Below are 20736 nucleotides of genomic sequence, written 5' to 3'. Positions count from 1 at the left end.
AAAACCTTAAATCAGAGTGAATAAATGAAGACTCGGCACACTACTTCTGAAAGGTTGCCGACCCCTGTACTAGGGCAAGCCTCCCTAACTTTATACTGCACCTGCGTGGGGCTTTAGGCGTGTTTCCCGACCACAAGTAATAGACTAGAAACTGACTTTAAACAGGAATTAAACTGACACTTTCAAGTCACTTTCACAGTATTGCCAACCACAAACATTCAAAAATGAATCAGGCTCACCAGAAATCATGAGATTGGCTTTAAACTCATGAGATTATGTAAAAATAATAGATTTGGTGTTCTTTTTATTTGCCTTCTGTTTTTCAAGCTTTTAGGGTGCACTGGGGTCCACAGCCATGAGGGCTAGAAACTTTTTTTTTTTTTTTTTTTAAAAAGAAGGCTGACATCATCGCATATCCACTTGACTTCAGCATCTGGGGCTTTAAGGAAAACAATAATTATCATGAGACTTATGATAAAATCATGAGAGTTGGCAACACTGATTTCTGTTTATAGGCTAGTTACTTTCCAGAAGGCTCTTAAACACAACACTACAGTGATTGAGTTGCAGTTTTCACAGGAGAATATTTAAAACCAAACACCAAGAAAATGCCACGTTTTAAAGTTGAGAAAAAAATTGAGACTTCTAAGGTCTGTCAGGGCCACTGCAAGGAGGAAAGGAAAATAGACAGGCACAGGAGCTCTGGGCAGCTCTTCCTCTTGAAAGAAAGTTGGAGGGTCAAATCTTCTAGTCCTTAATCAAGTAAAACTTCTATTGCCATCAGCACCTTCACTCATAGATACTAACATGTGCTCAGTAACTGTATACTTCATACTTAAATGTCTGAACCATCTTATCCAGGGCTACACATTTTATACACATTGGCTCCGGGACTGCATTTCCTGGCATATTCTGCTGAGCACACAGATGGTGCCCAGTGAATAATGTAAATCATGACAATTATCATCGACTTTATGGACTCTTTGGATGCAGTTTCTGATTTTTGTTCTGGAATTGGCCTGGGTACAGCTGAAACCCTAAGAATTTGAGGCATAAACACATCTGATACTCATATGACATTTTCTCATTCCTTCCTTTTCTCAAACTCAGAACAAAAAATGACAAAACAAAATGATTTTCAGTTAAAATATAAAATTTCACAGCAGCCATTGCTCTACAACCTAGCCTTGGCAGAACCCTTGGAGGTTAAGTGATCTCTCATCTGACTTTACTTTTCTTTTCTTTTCTTTCTTCTCTGCTGCTTTTCATGCTGTCAACCATGACATCCTTCCCAATTGTCTCAGCCGTTTGCTGAAGTCTCAGAGAACTGGCCTCCTTGATTTTGCTCCCCTCTATCAGAGTCTACTTTTTTTTGCAGCATATAGCGGAGAGAGAGGCTGGTCCAGTGGATAAAGAGCTAGCCCTGAGAGACCTGGGCTCTACTTCCCCCATAGACTTCCTGTATACCTTAGGGACAGAATTTCAAAAGTTTGTAGGCATCCAAAGATGCAGCTAGGCATCTAATGGGGTTTACAAAGCACTTAACCTTCTAGTTTGAAAATCTGGCCTTTAGTCTGTGTGTGCCTCAGTGCCCCATCTGTACAATGAGAATAACAGCACAACTCTACCTCGCCGAGGGACTGTGAAGAGAAATAGGTTAGACATTGTGAGGCGCTCAGATACTATGGTAATGGGGGCACACAAGCAGCACAGAGAGAGTGGGAACTTCTCTATACCACTGCCACTATCCTTTCTCTGAGGGTATGGCTACACTTGGCATTTCAAAGCGCTGCCGCGGCAATGTTTTGAAGTGTGAATGTGGTCAGAGTGGCAGCGCTGGGAGAGAGGTCTCCCAGCGCTGCACGTAAACCACATCCCTTACGGGTGTAGTGTGCAGCGCTGGGAGCCGTGCTGCCGCCCTGATTACACTGACGCTTTACAGCGCTGCATCTTGCAGCGCTCAGGGGTGTGTTTTTTTCATACCCCTGAGCGCGAAAGTTGCAGCGCTGTAAAGTGTGAGTGTAGCCACGCCCTGAGTTTTGGCCATTGCTTTTCACCTCCACCCCCCAAGCTTCCCACTTTTCTGAATGTAACCTTGGCTCAGAAGGCTTGGCTGTATTTCTTCTGCATCCCCTGCAACACCCTCCACCCCCTGCAGAGGGATGCCTGTTTTACAGGCTCATCTAGTGACTTCCAGATACTTAATTTAATTACCAGCCCTTTCTTATCTTAATCACCCTGCGTCTGTTTGTAAACAAAATACTGACTCCCTGCTCCAGGCCCACAAGCTGGGAGCAGCAGGTCTCCTCTGCAGAACTCAAATTCCACACTCAGGCTGAGTTGCCCTTAAGAGCTCCACCAAGGGAGCTCATCTCCTGTACAAAACTTGGGGTGCGGGAGGGAGCCCCTCCCCCCATGGCACCTCTGCTTTTATTCCTCCCAAGGAGCTGTGATCTCTCCATGGGCTGTTCACTTCTCGCTGGCTGAGTGCCTTCTGGGGGCAGCATGACAGCACAGATACAGGGGTGTGTGTGTGTGGCCTCTCTGCCATCCCTTCGGTTGTATTAACTCTAATCTCCCTTCGACAATAACCTGGTCCTCGTAATGGGCTCCTGGGCCCAGTGTGTCCCCTGGTGATTCTGTCCTGGTCCTTGTTCAAAGAACTGAATGGAAGGAAGTGGCATGTTTAGGGTTTTCCCTTTCTAGAAGTCCATCCACCAAGGGAGAGCGAGCCCAGAGCTGCCACCCACAGTGCACAAGCAGCTCCTCTGAGCTAATCCTGCCTGATGCCCCTTGCGTCGCCCCCCTCCGCTCTTTAGAGAGACTCTGGCACTGAGAGAGTCTGTGCTGCTTCCCCAAATGCCAGGGCACCTGGGGTTGGGATGATGAGATATGAAGCCTGTGAGTTGCCTCCCCTTCCTAATCTTACCTCTAGAGAGGTGGATTCAGTTTCTGGAGTGGGGGATTAGCCCCTGAGCTGCAGGTCCCTTAAGCATGGAGCCCCAGCAGTCCCTTGGTTGTTTTGGGATGAGGCTGGCCCTGAGTGCCATTAACGCCCTTTCAGCTCTTTGACCTGTGTGCAATTAACATCTTGCTTGGCTGTCCTGTACCCGTAGGGCAGAGGGTTGGATGTGTGCACTGCCCTGCTCTGTGGGGCTCCTTTGTGGATCACCAAGCCAGGGGAAGCACCATGCAGCATGTGCACGCAGTGGGGTGAGACGCCAGCATGACACGATCCAGCCAGACTGCAAATGCTGTTGGAGAGCCCTCGGGACTGCTTTGACGTTATCACCTGACCTGTGGGTTAGCCTGCCCTGTGTTCTGGTCTCAACTGGGACATCAGCCCCGTGTCGCCCCCTTGCCCTTCCACACCCCCTAGACCTATACACACTTCCTGCAGCATTATCATCCCCTGGGTATCATGATCCCTCTCAGTGCTGGCCATTAGACGTAGGCTCATTTCCACTGGGAGGAGAGCTTTCTACCGTGAACCCCTTAAATGATGAGATCTGGGTGGGGCCATAAGCTGCTTGGATCCTGGCGCTGTCCACACCCTGGATCTCTGACCCTTCGCTCATGTTTCACACGCTTGTGTCCCCCAGCCAGGCCCCATTCAAGGAAGACAGCCAGCAGCTCCAGAAGCAGCCGGCGGTGGGACAGTGGAAGCCGCTGGCATCATCCAGCAGTGGGAAGGAGCTGCCGCAGCTGGATCCTCGCTGCAGGGAGGCAGGTAGGGAAGACGACGACCAATCCACAGTGCAGCGCAATGTCTCCCGCCTGCGCAGCTCCTCGGTGGAGATCCGTGAGAAGGGATCAGAGTTCCTGAAGGAGGAGCTCCACAGAGCACAGAAGGTAAAGACTTGGGCATGAGAGTGTGGGGCGGGGGTGGCCACAGACCGGGAACTGAAGAGTGAAAGGGGTAGATGGGGTGGGAGTTTCCATGGGCTGGAAGGTGGGAACATGCGCTGTTAGGGTACTAACAATGAGCGCAGCATGAGCGCCTGCAGTGATTGGGGGTGAGTGGGGAAGATGGGGCTGGAATCCGCACAGATGTGGGGCTGGGGGAGGAGCAGTGTCAGTGTGTGCAGAGCGGGAGGGGGCAGCAGGATGCAGCGGAAGAGACTGAGGCACATGGAAGAGGGGGGTGCTGTCTGCAGAGCGTACTGGGGCCTGGTATGTGCTTCTGCCCAGTGTGCCAAAGTCCCCGGTTGTCCTCTCTGCAGGAGCTGAAGCTGAAGGATGAGGAGTGTGAGAGGCTGTCAAAGGTCAGAGAGCAGCTGGAGCAGGAGCTGGAGGAGCTGACAGCCAGTCTGTTTGAGGTACCACTTCCCTCGTTACTTCCTAAACGGAGGTCACTCACTGTCCCCCTTGGGACAGACTCTCTCCTCACTTTGCCCTGCTTCGGGGTTCCCTGCATCCATGGCCAGCCCCTCCCAGTCTGAACAGTAGAGCTGACCGATTGCATATGCAGGATGGCAGAGCATGGCGCAAGCTGGCAGCTGTGTTAATGGGGAGGGGCAGCATGCAGGGCACTGGTATGGGGAACAGGAGTTCTCCCTTCCCCCACTCCACCTCCAGTCACCCCAGCCGCTCTGACAGGAAACATAAAAATGAAGCAGCACATGTATTCATTACACGGGTTTTCAGCCAGTGGGATCTGAGGCGGGACCCAGTCTAGGAGAGTCTGGGTGTTTGTGTCCTGCTTCCCCTCAAAGCAGCTGGTCCACATCACAGGTTTATTTGACTATTGCTGCTGCTGCTGAAGCTTGACAGTTTAGTTCTTTCGCTGGTGCAATAGCCGTGCTCCAGGCTTGCTGCAGCTGTTCTCATGGGGCCCATTCTCCAGGCTGCTTGCTGCTCCCCAGCCCTCTCCCAGATTTCAGCACCCAGTCCTTGCCTGGAGAGAGGCACCACAATGCCCTCAGTGCACTGCATCCCTGGAAGCTGCTTTCCTGCATTCTGCTGGAGAGGGTGAATATTGAAAGGACCCATGTTCTTGTGCCATGGCTCATGATGAGCTCACAGGCCAGTAAAATCCTGGCTTCCAGCAGCCCAGGACACTCAAACACCTAGCACTGGACAGGGCCTTATTGTGCCAGTCAAAGACAGGCCTGCGCCGGGTGCACTGCCCCAGGGGAGTTGGGAGGGGTATTGTGCTCTGAGCTCCCCACTGTCCTTGGGAAGGCTGCCATACTTGCTAGGGACCTTTGAGTACCCTGCCCCCCAGGAGAACTGCTGAGCTGCATGGGTGCAGGGTAGAATGTGTCGCTTGGCTTTGTGGGGTTGCTCATTGCAGGGGCTGTGAGTCGCTAGGAGTCTGGCTGCGAAGAGCAGGCGGTAACATATTCTCTCTCCGCTGTAGGAAGCACACAAGATGGTAAGAGACGCGAACACTAAGCAGGCGGCGTCAGAGAAGCAGCTGAGGGAGGCGCGAGGAAAGGTGAGGACTCTCCGATCCCACCCCCCTGCTGTACAGACACGGGGCTGCCTATGGGTAGGGGGATAGCAACGTAGCTGAGGGTCACATCCCATCCAGTCTCCTCCCAGTGGCACCTCCTGAACTACTGGCTTCGAGACATTCAGCAGGTCTCTCAGCTCACCACACAGCAGCTACTGAATGTGGGGAAACGTGCCACTGAAACCAGCAGCAGATCCAACTCTCCTATGAAAAACAGGGCCCAGAATTTCACCTGGACTCCCACAAGCACAGAACTGACCAGCAGCTTCACCTAGCTGCAGTTTGTCACGTAGCAAACGTGAGGACAAGCTGCTGCTTAGAGGCACCACGGATAAGGGAGTCTGGAGAGATGGGAGTTAGGGACAGGATTCCCATATCAGGATGTACCACGGGGGCATGGAGCTGCATCTGCTGCTGATTCCTCATCAGGGAAGGAGTGTCTGGCTATAAGACTTAAATATGCCCTGCTTGCATAGCCTGGGCCATTGTGGGGGATGTGGACTGGGAAGGGGCAGGGAAGGTTCTGCAAGTTGTTTCTGATCTGTACAGACCCTGCTTCCTGGTTTGAGATTCTGGGACGGGGCAGGAAGTGGAAGAGCTGGGCAGATGCTGTGGATGGATCAGGAGATGTCTCCTAGGCTGAGTGGTGATGCCCCTGGATCCTGAGCGTGCATTCCCTGCACGGTGCACGGGACTCTGCTGGGTGGAGGTGGTGATGTTGCTGACTCTTCTTGTCTCTCAGATCGACATGCTGCAAGCAGAGGTGACTGCTTTGAAGACTCTGGTGATCACTTCCACACCTTCCTCTCCAAACCGAGAGCTGCACCCCCAGCTCCAAAGCCCCTCCAAAGCCGTCTTCAGGAAAGGGCACGGGCGGAACAAGAGCGCCAGCAGCGCAGTAGTCACAGCCACCAGCCAGAGCCTGCCCTTGGAGCCGGTCAGCAACGAGTGCAAAGAGGTGGGTGAATCCATTCACCCATAGGCGCTTGTACCCATCAGCAGCTCCCAGCCTCCCCACTCCAGGTCACCTCCGCCTCCTCGCCTGAGCATGCCATGTGCTCCTAGTGCTTGCGCCCGCAAAATAGCTGTTTTGCACAGCAAGTGCTGGGAGGGAGGGGTACACGGCGCGCTTGGGGAAGAGGTGGGGATTTGGGGAAGGGGTCCAATAGGGGGTGGAGTTGGAGCGGGGACTTTGGGGAAAGGGTTGGAATAGGGGCAGGGAAAGGGTGGAGGGGCACGGGCAGCCACTGGTGCCGGGGAAAGTTGGCACCTGTGCATTCACCCCATCAGCTCTTGGCCCTGCGTGGGCATGAGCCCACATGCTGGGGAGGGAGCTAGTGGAGGGATCTTCTCAGAGATTTCCCTTGAGGTCTGCAGACCCCACAGCCTTTCCCCTGCTCCACAGTTTGAGTGTTAGGTATATCTCCGTATATTATTATTATTATCCCATCTCATACAACTGGAAGGGACCCCGAAAGGTCATCGAGTCCAGCCTCCTGCCTTCACTAGCAGGACCAAGTACGGATTTTGCCCCAAATCCCTAAGTGGCCCCTTCAAGGACTGAACTCACAACCCTGGGTTTAGCAGACCAATGCTGCCTGTGATGTTCACAGTAATGCCATTCGTGGATTAGGAGTCTTCAGACTCTTGCCATGCTGGGAGCTGGGGGTTTCTTGGCAAAATCCCAGACTATGGGGACTTCCCCTTACAAGATTCACTCCAGTCTGGGTTCAGGAGAGAACTTCTGGAAACAAACTGTGTGCCTTTGCAGGACTTTTCTGGCTGTATGGATACAGCTCTTAGCAGCGCTGTAAGCACCTACTGAGAACTGCCTTTCCTGATCTGCCTCTGCAGTCTAACCGCTACTCTGGCTAATGCTGTTTGCTTTGATTTCCCATCTGTTTAGTGTGGACTAATGGTTAGAGCACAGGACTGGGAGTTGGAATTTCTCCTTTCTGTTCCTTGGCTCTTCCACTACCTCACTATGTGACCTTGGGCAAGTCACCTTTCCTCCCTGGGTCTCAGTTTCTCTATCTGCAAAGCAGGTTTTGCCTGCCTCCTGAATAGGGCCGGGCCAATAAATACAAACCGCTTTTGTGGATATTCTTTCAGCTAAAATCCTGTTAATTTCCTTCACTGAGTTTTGTGGCCCCTTTTTTTGCTGTCCCTAAACACTGATGTGAGTACAACATGGGGGTCTGCCAGAATTTATCTTTCTGCAAACAGTGTTGTGACTAGTTCTGTGAACACACCTTTGCACAAGTGTTTGCACGGCCCTCTGGAAAACTCCTTGTGGGTGTCAGAGCTGGAGGGGTGAGGAAGCAAGTTTTGGCATTTGAGCAGGAAGAACAAACGTGATTGCAGTGGTGGATGCACGTGCTTTGCCTCCACTGCCAGGAACACTGGTGTGTGCAGCATGGAAGTATTTCAAGAGCAGGGAGGCACTTGGCCTATCTGGCTTGTACCTATAATGCAGCCAGGAAGTCAGACAGCTAATCAGACCAGGAAGCGGTGACCAGAAAGGACTGGGCTGACCTCTCGGATGACTATTTGTCTGACAGTGACTTCAGTGAATGGCAATGAGGATGGGTGAATTCAATCAGTGCGCTTCAGCAGCTGCTAATATCACTGTGTATGGGATTAGAATTACACACACGGAGTCTGGGTGTGAACACAAAGAGAGAATCAAAGGAAGAGTCTGTTAAATAGCTGTGAAGTCTTGCTTTATTGGTTTACATTTACCTCTCTTGATCAGGTAGGAAAGAACCCAGATATGTTGAAATTTGAAGTCCAAGTATGTAGCCAAATAGAAGGATCCTTCTTGTGGCAATAAGGAAAGAGGCTTCTCTCCCTGCATGAATCAAAACTTCTGTGAGCTGCTAAACCACGTGATCCAATCAGGGTCCAGAAGCATTAGCCTCTGACTCAGATGTCCAGTCAGGCAGCTGCACTGTTGACTCACTGATACCAAACAGCTGAAAGGCTAGCGAAGCCAGTGCCACGCATTAGCTGAACAATTGTGACATGGGGACAAACTTGTAAAAGCCCTGCTCTGTTTGCGTGCAATTCATAAACTACAAAGGGCTGTGTTTGCTGATGCTGTCAATTGCTTGCTCTAATCATGAGGGTCAGTCACCGAAGGTCTGTAATCAATAGGAAATTCTTGGAGGAAGGTGTTTGTAGAATGCCAAAGATGGTAATTATTTCCCCTTTCTTGCTCACTAAGTGCACAACCCTAGCAAGGTCCCTGCTGCGCCCTTGCTCTGGTGTAAACTGTGTCTACACAAGGGATTTCCATTGGTGCAGCTAACCAGCTGCCTAAAATCCAGGGCCTACATTTTCAAAAATGTGACTAGTGAATATGAATGCCTCTGTTTTTAGGTGCCCGCCTTGAAACATACTTACGGGGCCTCAAGGTTGCGCAACGCGTTGGGGAAAGTCAGGTTTCTTTAAGGCAGCTCAAGCTGGGCACCCAGAAACTGAGCAACCCCAAATCACTGGCCGCTGCTGAAAACATAGGCCAAGGGAATGCTGAAGAACCTACAAGCTTTTGAGAGGCACTCGGTGCGCTGACAGACAGAACTCGCATTTTCTGTATCTTCTGTCTCGCGTTTTTGCCTTTTTTTCTCTACCTGCCCCTCTGAACTGTTTCCTTGTCTGTCTCTCTTCTCTCCACTCGTCCTTCAAAGTTTGGCGTGCCCACTCTCCTCTCTCTGCTCCTCTGTATTGTCCCGGGGAAGGCCATCCACATCACCTACGAGCCAAGCTGGCAGGCCCTGGTGGCAGATCCTTCCTCATCGTCTTCCTTGTGGCAGGTAACCTCTGGAGCTAGAATAGATATGGACAGGTTAGGGGGAGGGTGGGAATCATCAGCGTCTCACAGCTCCAGCCTTTCAGCTCTCCCTTTCTTTTGACACTAACCTCCATTTTTTCATTTTTTTATTTCTCTGATTGATTTCCATATTGTGGCACTGGAGTTGTTTCCTGGCACCAGGTGAGCAGTCTCCATAGCATAGAGCTAGTGCACTGTCAGGACAGGCTGGGGACTGGGCTGCTTTGTTCACTTATGTTCTTTTCATGCTCCCCTTCCTCCCTTTAACAAACTGTAACAGGGTCTGCTGGTCCTGTCACTGCTGCAGCCTAGAGCCAAGGCCTGCTGGGATTTGGCATTGGACTGATGGGAATTGTAGGGCATGCTGGAAGCCGGCAGCGAAGCAGGATATAAAATGAAAGAGACTAGGGAAGAGGCAAGATCTGCTGTGGGTCCCTCACAGCTGTGAATTTGATCTGCAAAGGGGAATAGGTGCAGCAGCTCCTATGCCCTGGAAAGCTGCTCCCTCTCTGCAGAGAACCCATAACAAATGTTACCATTCAGTCCTCTGAAGGAAGGCTGCTTCTTATACCTAGGGTGACCAGATAGAAAGTGTGAAAAATTGGGATGGGGGATGGGGGCTAATAGGAGCCTATTTAAGAAAAAGCCCCAAATACCGGGACTGTCCCTATAAAATCGGGACATCTGATCACCTTACTTATACCCTACTTTCCCTTCTATGCATGACCCACTGCCTACAATCCCCATCACTTCTGGGAACAACAACTCCCAGAATGCCTCAGTTCTGGGCTGCAGCAGCTCCAGGGCTACTGGATTTGGACCTGTCTTTAAAGGGCCAGCATACCTGCTACACAAATGGATAGAAATGGTGATGGCTATTCACTGAAAGCTTTTCCCTGATTCTGTCCTTTGCTGAATCGACCTCTTTCTCCGAGGGGATTCTGCCTTTATGTCCTGACCTTCGTTGCCATCGTGGGCTAGCCCTGCCTGTCCTCTCTTGGGATGAGAGAGGAATTTGGTCTGTTCACTTGCTCTCTGGCTGCCTCCCCCAGTAGGAACTCTGTCTTGCCTTTGGGGAACTCGGGCATTTCACAGGCCTCAGACTGAGCTACCCTCACTTGGCATGTTAATCTGTCACAGAGATGGTGATGTGGGTGGCAGACAAGGCGGATGCAGGGGTTCCCCTGGTGGCGATCCTACTTTTCTCTGCAGTTCCTGCTGAGGTTCCAAGGCAGCTTTGTAGTTGGGGAATTGGTGTGTTAACTCTTGTGGTGTCTTTCTCCCTCTCCCCAACCCCCCACCTTCTCTCTTTCTGTGTCTCCCCTGAACTCACTGCAGGTCGACTCCATCCTGTTCGCTGAGTTCCAGGCCTGGAAGGAATCCCCAACTTTGGAAAAATCCTGCTCCTTCCTGGAGCGGATTTACCGGGAAGATGTGGGGCCCTGCCTGGACTTTACCAAACAGGAGGTGAGTGCTGGAGCAGAAGCAAGGACTTGGGGGGTCGCTCTGCTCAGACATTCAGGCTGTACTGATGCTGAGGGGGGTGCAGTCACCACCTCACAGGACATGAGCTTTGCTGATCTGAATTCGGGTCTGTTTCTTGCTGTAGCTATCAGAGCTGGTGCGGGAGGCCGTGGAGCAGAACACGCTCACCATAGAGCCTGTGGCTACCCAGGCACTGCCCGTAGTGAAGGTGTCGGCGATGGAATGTGGCGGACCAAAGTAAGGAACCTCCCAGGTGCTTCCTCAGCCATCACTGATGCTCACATCCAGCCTCCTCCCATGCTACGGCAGCTTCCATCCCACACATCTGCTCAGTCTTCTGCTGTGTCTCCAGAGTGCTGTCTCAGATCTCTCTAGGGGTCCCATCAGTAGCGTAGCTGGGGGGGAGCAGGGCAGCGGCCGCTCTCCCACTGAGCACAAGTGACACCTTTTCAATTTCTTGGTGCCTTTTTAATTTTTACTCACCTGGCGGCGCTCCAGGTCTTCGGCAGCACTTCGGCGGCGAGTCCTTCACTTGCTCCGAGTGTGTTCAGTGGCACTGAAGGACCTGTCGCCAAAATGCCGCCAAAGACGCAGAGTGCCGACCCATCAGTAAAAGCACCGCTGGGTGAGTAAAACTGCTGCAGCGGGTGGTGCCTTTTTTGGTGATCGCTCCCCCTGTTCATTCCACCTGGCTACCCCACTAGGTCCCATCACCTGAGCATCTAAGCAGTAGTGGGTAGTAGCTGAGTAGTCTGGTGTAGAAACACCTGTTTAGCTAATATTTCACAGTGTGTTTTCCCATCCCAAACCAAAGACAGCAGCTGGCCTGGATCCAGGCACTCACTGCTAGGGGCTGGTTGAGCCACATGGAGTTTGAGGCTTTGGAGTCTTCTTGAATTATTTCGGGGGGCTGGAAAAACTATTTGGAGTTCACAAACTTACTGAACGTTTTCTTCCTCTAACTTAAACTCGGGGCCGGGGGAGTCACCCAAGGATGAGTCGTTTGAAAACGTTATCTCTCAAGGGCAGAATTTGCTATGTACTGGGGTTAGGAGAACCCCCAGAAGCTGGGCTGGCAGGACTGGGTGACCCACAGATGGTGTTTTTTATTCCTCCCCTCTTGCAATTTCTCCTATGCATGTGTCCCGTAGTGTCCAAGTTCACATCACATTTTTGAACCCATGATACTCTAGGTGGGTTTGAAATGGGGCAAAATGAGCTCACCCATCTCTCCTGCCTATCTTTCACCCAGCCCTCCTGAGAGTTGCATCGACTGTTTTCAGAGTCACTACTGTGACAGCTTGGGAATCACTTCTCTGTCTGTGCTCCTGATGTTACAAAGCCTCAGTTCCCCCAGGAAGGGCAGTGGCAGGAAATGGTTCAATCCACTATCACTGCAAACAGAGAAGGGTCAGACTCCTGAGCTTTACCTTTCTTGACCAAGAGAGAGGATTTCACTTAGCTGTTGTGTTTAGGTCAGCTTGGGTTTTTTCCTGCTGCTAGTAGCAGCTTCTTCCAAGCCAAAGGTCATCGGTCATGTCACGAGGCAGTGACCTGAATGACACATAGACTGCAGGGCAAGCTGTTCCACATTCTCTTTCTTCTCAAAACAAATCACTCTGTGAGTGTTAGTCCCATGCCAAAAACAAGCCATCCAGTGTGTATGCTGACTGGTTGCCTTCTTTTGTCTCTTCTCACAGCGGGTTCCGGTCACAAACTGTAACGTAAGTGATTTTTAGCTAATGATTAAAGATCTCTGATCCATTAACAAGTTACTAACTCACCTGGTTACTAATGGCTTTGAGGCTGGAGTTTAGCCAGTAACTTTTTTAATCCTGTTAATGCTGGAAGGTGAATTGAAGGTCCCACTTACAACACTCTTTGGGACAAATGGCCTAAAAGTGACTAGTGATTTTGGGCCGAACTTATAGAGAGGCCTGGTTTCCGGAGGGTGAGTGCTCAGCGCTCTCTGAAAATCCTCTCCCTTTAATATGTCTGAAACACTAGGTGGCTCAAATCACTCCTCACTTCAGTAGGCCAGGCTTCTGCTTTCATTGTTTAGCCCATTTTTGTCTGTTTATATCCCCTGCTAGTGGGGGAGAGAAGATAATTAAACAGTTTCACATGCCCACCTGAACATTTGGTGTCACATTTCCAATCTCGCTGATTCTTCCTGCCTGATTCGTGGCCATGCTAGCTACTTTCACAGCTAAGGAGTGATGCCAGTGTCCAGCCCAGAGGTGCAGGGACGGAGAAGGATGTAACGATGGTTAAATGCTGAGAAATACCAGGAAATCTCTATTGGACAGCATGGAGTATGCTGGAAACGTTCCTGGAATTTTTCAGCAAATGCTGGAAACTGGATTTCTCTTTACAGACAGTTGAAAAGAGTCAGAGAAGATCAGGAGACCCCAACATCTGGCGTTTGATCTGAAAGCCTCCCATCAGTTTCAGTGGGCTTTGGCTTAGGCCCCATCTGATTAAAAGGGACTCTGGAGGTGGCTAGATACCAGCTGCAAGCGAGATGCTCAGTGGAGCATAATCATTGGGTATAATCAGCGATGAGCCCCAGTGTATAGTCCATGTGGCCATTCAGTGAAGATGCCAGACCACATGGGCATTCTGCCCTTGTTGCAGATGGGATTTAATTTATAAACCTTTTCTTGTTTAAGTTTGTGTTTGAAGTTAAAAGTTAATGTTTGAACTTGGCCTCTGTGTGACATCAGCACAGGTTAGAACTAACCGACTCTGTGCTGTGGGTTCCAGCAGAATAAGCTTCCCGGAAAAACACATGTTAAAGGACAATGAAGAAATGATACACTGGTTGGAAGAGAAGACATGCATAAGGGGAGGTTGAAGGAGCTATGTAGTAGCAAGCTGCCAGAGAGTATTGCATATCCCCTTTGTGGCTGGACCCTAGAAGAGGTTATCAGCCTTCAGCCGTCTCCAGATAATGGAGTTAGTCCTTTTTAGCTCAAATACTAGAGGCCTGTGTTTTGAAACTGGCTTCAATTCCCAGTGAGTGGTTGTGTGAACAGAGACAGATGATGAGGAACTTTGGTAAAACTCCCATTGGCTCCAGTGAAAACTCTGCTTGAGTAAGGGCTCCAGGCTTTGGCTCTGAACTGGACAGGAGCCAAGGGAAGAGCAGCATTATTCTGGACTTACACCAGCGTGACTGAGCTCAGGATCTGGCCTTTGGCTTATAAATACCTTCAGCGTAACAATAGTATAAACCGAGAAAGGGGAACATTCCCAGGCGCAGAAGATGGTAGAACAAAGAGCAATGACTTTAAAGATAAGTAAGAAGACGGTCTAGGAGGGATGCTCAGAGCAACGGAGCAGTGAAGGGGATGGTCAAGGCACTGTTGCTACCGAGTTCAAGAGAAGGTTGGAGACTAGGTTAATGAGAATAAAATAGTGGGAGACCCTGCAAAATGCAGGGATCAGACTGGATGGTCCAAGTGGCTCTGGTCCATCAGGGCATCTATTATGGAGGGAATATATTCTCCCACTGTGATAATAGTAGAATGGAACAACTTAAAGATCTGAGTAGTGGAGTATGGAGTATGGAGTGTATGAGCCATGTTTCTGCAAGGAGAAACTGAACTGCAACCAGCTTGTCCACAAACCTCCTGATGTGCACTAGGCCTGGTCTCGGGGCGGTCCGGAGAACTGCTGTATGGCACTCTGACCAAACAGATCCAGCCCTGAGCAGTGATGGAGGAACAGCCCCCTCCCCTCACAGAACGTAGAGACCCTTTTCCTAAGGCCAAGTAACCCCCAGTGCATGTATGATGGAGAGGGTGCAGAGAACAGACAGAACTCTTTACACTCATTACATTGCTTCATCCTAATGTCTAACAGCTTTTCTCCTGACCTGTCTCCAGCACTGCATGTCCTTCTGGTTTCAGACCATACAGGGGAAGCCGTGGCATGCAGGGCCCTGTATCAGTTTACCTGGGGATTGTGTAGCTCCTGGTGCAAATGTAGGATGAGAATTCTCCTGTACTTGCCCCTTCCTGCAGCTTTTATTGAATTGTTCCTGGCAGCAGAGAACTCAAATGTCACCTTCCTCTTTCCTCTCCTGGGCTCTGACTGACTCAGACCTGGCTGCTGGGGTTTGGCTTGAGGAAGCTGCCAGCTGCCATGCTTTGCTCCTCCAGGAACTATCTTTCACTGAAGCACTCTTTTTCTTTCTCCCTGCAGGAAGTGCGCTCTGAGTGGTCTGTCCCGAGCCTGCAAACACCGCATCAAACTGGGGGATTCTGGGAACTATTATTACATCTCACCATCCTGCAGGGCCAGGGTGAGTCCTTCAGCATCCCAGAGGCCATCTCTTCTCCCCTGAGCCTTCCAGGAACTGAAACAGATTAATCCCTAGGGTAGCTCCATGGAAGACAGTAGGGGTGAATTAAGCTGATAGAGTTGGGTTGGCTCTCAGTCAGTCTGCATTGATCGCTGCTACCCAGCCCTGTTTCTCAGGGTACGATACTGTGCAGTGGTCTGGGTTGTGTCACTCATTTAAAGCAGCAGTAACTTTCAAAATATGTCTTTACGTCTCTCTTCTCCGTGATTTGATTCTCTCTGAAGCTTTGATTTCCTTTGTCAAACACTGTAATTCACCGTTCCTTGAACGCTGGGTTTTGTTACTGTGCAGTGCAGAGCAGTGACAGGCTGTTCTGGAAGCAGACTCTCCTTTCACTCTGGAGAGCACTGAAAAGGTAAATTATTCAGTATTATTATGGCCCTGATTCAGAAAAGTACTTAAACAAATGGTTATGCTCAGCTCTCTTCGGCAAAGCTATCAAGCGTTTGCCTAAAAGGTAACCCATGTGTTTACATGCTTTGCTGACTTGGGGCCTAAAGGAGCAAACAATTCCCTACAGGAGTCCCTGGCTGGGGTAGGGCTGGGGGGGATATTGGTAATAGAGCCCAAACTTTGTCACTTTAACAAAAGCAGTCCAATTTTGCACAACTCCTCCTTGCACAAACAGTGTAGTTTTGCACTAGGGCTTTTTCAAACAAAAGAAATTCCTGTGTTTTAAAACTTCTTTCAGCAGAGCTCAGTTGTTCCTTTCAAGTCTGAATGTTCACAAAGTGCAAGTGTTTAGGTCATGTAATTCTGGCCCAGGATGTTTCAGTTACAAATATTGTAGTGAAACTGGCTGGCTCCTGCTCATCTTCACACAGCCCTGATTTCCGGTACTGAATACACATAAGTATCTGCCTCTCTCCTAACTCTCATCCTTGGCTGAAAATACACAGGGCTTAGAAAGCTCTTTTCATCCATAATTCTCAAAGTACTGCAGTATTGCTGCACATGAGGAAATAGGGCCCCAGAGAGATGAAGTGACTTCCTCAAGGTCACACAGTGCCTCAGTGGCAGAGCAGAAATTAGTCCCACAGCCCTTTACTCCCAGTCTAGCCCCGTATCTGCACTTCCCCAGCCTATCCCACTTTACTCTCCTCCTCCTGCCAGGGAGAGTCCCATGGGTTCGCACCAGGATTTCCAAAGTGACAGTTGTGCTGAGCACCCATTGCTCCCATTGACTCCAGCTGGAGTTGCGGGCAATCTGTACTTGTGAAAATCATCCCTGTGAGAACAGAGGATGATGCCAAAGTACTGAGATGGGTGGTGGCGATGCCAAACCCTGCAGCCTTAAGGAAGAGGGGTCCTCTGGCCAGCATATCTGCCTTTGCTTTGGCCAGCCTCTGCTGCGCTATTATTATTGTTATTGGTGAAGCCGTTTTGCAGAAGTGTCTCTCTCTCCTAGATCACAGCCGTATGCAACTTCTTCACCTACATTCGCTACATCCAGCAGGGCTTGGTGAGACAGGATGGTAAGAGGCAGCCGTCGGCCCCCAGCAGAGGGTTGGGGATCAGTGGGAGCTATTGCGAGAGCTACTCCCTGTTGCGAAAAGGGACTGGGCCCCTAATGTTCAGTGAAGGGAGGCGAGAGGGCAGGAGGGACTTTCCCTCAGCCTAGTGAATGCTCTGGAGGGATGGGAGGGCTCCAGTCTAGCTGAATGGGAGGGAGATGTAGAGAGCTCTAGATGGGTTGAGGGAGAGAGGTCAGTAAAGGGGCAGGGAAGCAAGGGAGGGGGACAAGAGGCCTGAGGTGGGATGGGTAGGAGAGGGGTGGAGAAGGAAAGAAGGTGCCCACACTCTGTGCTTTGGGGGGCTGTGCCCCATGCTGCAGGGCTGGCTGAGCAGGTTAGCCCTACCCCTGTGGCTCACTCCAGTCCATGCATACTCTCTGTGTGGACCGATGTCCCACTCATAGGGAAGGGGGTGAGCCAGGTGGCTCGTGCGGCGCCTAGCGTGGGGCTGGCTAACCCTCCTGCCCCTTTTCTTTGCAGTGGAGCTGATGTACTGGGAAATCATGCGGCTCAGGAGGGAAATGTCCATGGCCAAGCTGGGCTTCTACCCCAGTGCGATGTAGGCTAGGCCTCGCCGTCTGAAGGGAGCTGCCCCAGCACGAACGTCACGTACTCCCAACAGACAGACAGATTGAGGCAGTGCGTCTATGCCGACGGGGTTCCCTCCTTCTCCCGGCCTAACATGAAACACAGAGGGGAGGAGCAGAGTTCCCTCATCCGAAGGCCTCCTTGCTGCCGTTCTCACAGTGACTATGAGATGCAGACACCTCCACCTGCCCCCAGAGATGGGCTGGTCCTTTGAGCTCTGGGGGGTGGCCAGCGCTAAGGTCTGTCTGTAGTGGACCCTTTTCTCTATGCTGCCTATAGCCAGTTTTTTTAATTTTATACGCAATCTTGCTTCTGCAGATTCTCCGAGACTTGCTGTGCACGAGGCGGGTCCTGGGCTCCTCTGTTTGGCAGAGGGTCCTTCGGCACCGAACTGCAGCTGGGCCTTCCCATATCCACCCCTCTGCCTGAGCGAGGCGGGGTGCAGTATTGCTGTGCTGTGCCCCCAGCCCTCACTGGTGCCCCCTGCAAATGCCAGCCCCGCACAGTAACCTCACTGAGAGCCATGCAAAGCATATTTTCCAAGTGCTTCCCTGCTCCTCTGGCAGTCGCCTACAGGAGTCACTTTCCATTCGCTCAGTCACAAAGAGGGGTTTGGTTTTGTAACTCAGCTCAGAGCTGCTGCTGGGAGAACTACAGCGTAGGCCAAAGCTCCGTGCCCGGGGCCTCGGTCACAGTGCAAATGGAAATTGCAGAACAGAAAGCTGGCCACAGCTATGCTGAGGTTGGCTGTACTAGGCTGCAGATAGTGTCTCTTCAGGTCCTTGTGAGGCAGCGGTGCCCGGCTGTGGTCACTGCAGGAATGAGCAGCTCTCTTGCTCTGCTATAAACCCCAGCCAAGGACAGATGCCTCCTAGCCACTCCTGTTTCAAGGCTGCGGCCTCAGGCATTCACCTCCCCCAATATAAACTCCAGCCTGGGGCTGTCTCCTCTCTCGCTCTCCTTATCGCCCCCAACTCAGACAGTCACTACTCAGTGACTAGTTGTAGGCTCTGGCCCTCGGCATTCACTTCTGTGCTGCTTTATTATAGATTAAGGCCAGAAGGAATCATTAGATCATCTAGTCTGACCTCCTGTATAACAGAGGCTGTAGAATTTCACCCAGCGAGTCCTGTATTGGACCCAAGCCTTGCCAGTGCTTCAGGGAAGAAAGTAACTTAAGGGACTTCCTGGTGCGCAGGGCGGCTGGGGTCCTGAGCAAGGTTGGGGGGGCGGGGCTGGAGCCAGACTCCCCCAGCTAGCCCTTGAACATGGCCTTGTGGCGATTTAAAGGGACCAGGGCTCCCGGCCACCACCGTCAACACTACCCGGAGTTCCAGCAGTGATTTAAAGGGCCTGGGGCTCCGGCTGCAGTAGCAGTGGCTGGGAGCCCCTGGCCCTTTAAATCACCGCCAGAGCCCCATGGTAGCAGCAGCGGTGTCTTGGAGCCCTGGGGCTCTGATGGCAATTTAAAGGGCCAGGAGCTCCATCCGCTTTTGGGAGCCCCGGGCCCTTTTAAATTACTGGGCCCCAAGGAAGCTGCCCCCTGCAGTATGGTTGGCTGTGTACCAGCTCTTACTGGTACGTCAGACTGGACCGGCTTACTTCCACCTCTACAGTGCTTCCTAAATGGTCTCCCAGCTCCCCAGCAGGGAGCCCTGAGACACCACTGCATGTGGGTGACAGCGCCTGGGACAACCATCTTCTAGGCCCCCCTGCAGCTCATATCTCCCCTCCCACTGTCATTAATATAGGAGTATATGCAGTAGTGCTGGGAGGGCCTGATCCAAAGCACATTGAAATCCTTGGACTCCTAGTGTCTTGGTCTCAGATCTTAAATATAGATGGTGCTTTACAGAACCTTGCAAAGCCATGATCCTTGCCTTGGAGTGTTTTTATAATTGAATAATTAACCTCATCTATCATGTCATCGTCTTGGCTGCCATCCTGTGCTGTTGCATCATCTCGCCTGGCGCTGCAGGGCCGCATTTTTCTGTGATGTAATTCCACTGCCATCAGCAGAGCCACGATTCAGCCGGTCGGCACTCAGACTCAGGTCATCTGTGATGTCACAGCCTGTCCCCGGAGGAGCTGCTACACAAGTAACCTGATCACGTGCAAAGGAAAACACTGTGCCTGAGTCGCCTTCCATTCTGTTTTTCGTTTGGGATGGAGGGGGGGGGGGCAAATGGCAATAGAACCTCTGGGCTGTTTGCAGGTCAGCAGATGTCTCGTTGCATAAGAGCCTCTTGAGCGTGGGTCAGCAATCCTGGGAGAGGTTCTCCTTTTATCATGCAAAGGCTGGCTGCACTCTGCTGCTCTGCGGGATGCTCTGCCTGGTGGCCCTTGGTGCCACCCCGATGGCATACAGTGGCACTTGCAAGCAAAGCGTTGGTCAGTTAGTGAAACTCAAGTCCTGCTCCCCAGGGAGGTAGCTGGGAGGAGGATGCTGGAAATGCTCCCACGGTACCTGCCTCTTCCTGCTTAAAACAGGGCTGGTCTGAAACACCAGCACCCAGTTGTGGCCCCACTGCTTGGCTCTGCTTCAACAGCCACGAGCAGTGGTGGGACTGCAAGGTCTAATTTCTCTTCAGCAAAACTGGGTGCCCTGGAAATCCTCGCTCTGATCCTGGCTGAAAAAATATTAGCTGTTTTCTGCAGGGGAAGGTGATTTACACTGTGAATTACAGGCCTGGAGGGAGAGCGTTTAGGGATAAGCTAGGCTGGGTGCCAGCGTTTTTGAGCTGGTGTGAATCAGCATCTCTCTGAGTCCAGAGGAGCTATTCTGATTTACACCGGCTGTGAGGAGGGAAAGCTCAGAATGTCCTCCTCAGAGTCAGATTTCAGGTCTTCCCTTGCAGTTCCACCTGGATCTATTTTTCCATGGTTCCTGCTCTAAATTGCTATGTAATGTTGCTGTGTGCTGTTAACCAGCTGTGGTGTTCCAGCCTGGAGGTCACTGCAGGTCAGCAGTGGGTGAGACGATCCTTCTGTGTAGAGTTTCCTATCAGTTTGTAAAGTGCTGCGGGATGAAAGGAGCTAGAGAACTGCAAGCTGTTATTGGTCTAGACACTTTGTTTTAAATGTAAGACAAAAACTGCGTAAATTACTCTGAAATTGCTCAATTTAAACAGCAAGATGGCTGCACTCTGCTCTTTATAAAGGAAAATAAACCTTTGTCTAGAGGAAGAATCACAATTCCAGACTCCGTATTTGGCTTGGCCACACCAAGGAGGGCAGGGAAGCCGTTTAGTGGCCAAAATAGGGATCCAAATAGCTCTGTTGTCAGGACCGGCTCTACAGTTTTTGCTGCCCCAAGCTGCGCACCGAATTGCCGCCACGGACGATGGGGGCAGTCCGTGTGCCCTTAAGGTGGCAGGCGTATTTCCGCAGCGGCGGCAATTCGGTGGCAGCTTCTATGTTTAGCTAACAGCGGACAGCTAAATATAGAAGCTGCTGCCGAATTGCCGCCACCGCAGAAACGCACGTGCCG

General features: G+C 51.2%; 1 protein-coding gene across 2 annotated transcripts in view; it reads left to right on the top strand.

Annotated features, from left to right (window-relative positions):
* The window catches only part of RAB3IL1 (RAB3A interacting protein like 1), a 38652-nt gene extending 18211 nt beyond the window's left edge, over positions 1 to 20441 (top strand). For both annotated transcript variants that reach the window (XM_032779913.2, XM_075065022.1), the window contains exons 2-11: positions 3603 to 3852; positions 4224 to 4319; positions 5363 to 5440; positions 6201 to 6416; positions 10629 to 10757; positions 10900 to 11012; positions 12476 to 12499; positions 14985 to 15084; positions 16553 to 16619; positions 17139 to 20441. In XM_032779913.2, coding sequence (XP_032635804.1) covers positions 3603 to 3852; positions 4224 to 4319; positions 5363 to 5440; positions 6201 to 6416; positions 10629 to 10757; positions 10900 to 11012; positions 12476 to 12499; positions 14985 to 15084; positions 16553 to 16619; positions 17139 to 17221 — 1156 coding nt within the window. In that variant the 3' untranslated portion in view covers positions 17222 to 20441. The remainder of the gene's footprint in view (positions 1 to 3602; positions 3853 to 4223; positions 4320 to 5362; positions 5441 to 6200; positions 6417 to 10628; positions 10758 to 10899; positions 11013 to 12475; positions 12500 to 14984; positions 15085 to 16552; positions 16620 to 17138) is intronic.
* Positions 20442 to 20736: the final 295 nt, after the last annotated feature.

This window comes from Chelonoidis abingdonii, chromosome 4 (assembly GCF_003597395.2).
Source record: "Chelonoidis abingdonii isolate Lonesome George chromosome 4, CheloAbing_2.0, whole genome shotgun sequence".
Classification (NCBI taxonomy): Eukaryota; Metazoa; Chordata; order Testudines; family Testudinidae; genus Chelonoidis; species Chelonoidis abingdonii.
Note: the sequence above shows the minus strand (reverse complement) of the source record. Positions and strands in the feature narration are given on the sequence as shown.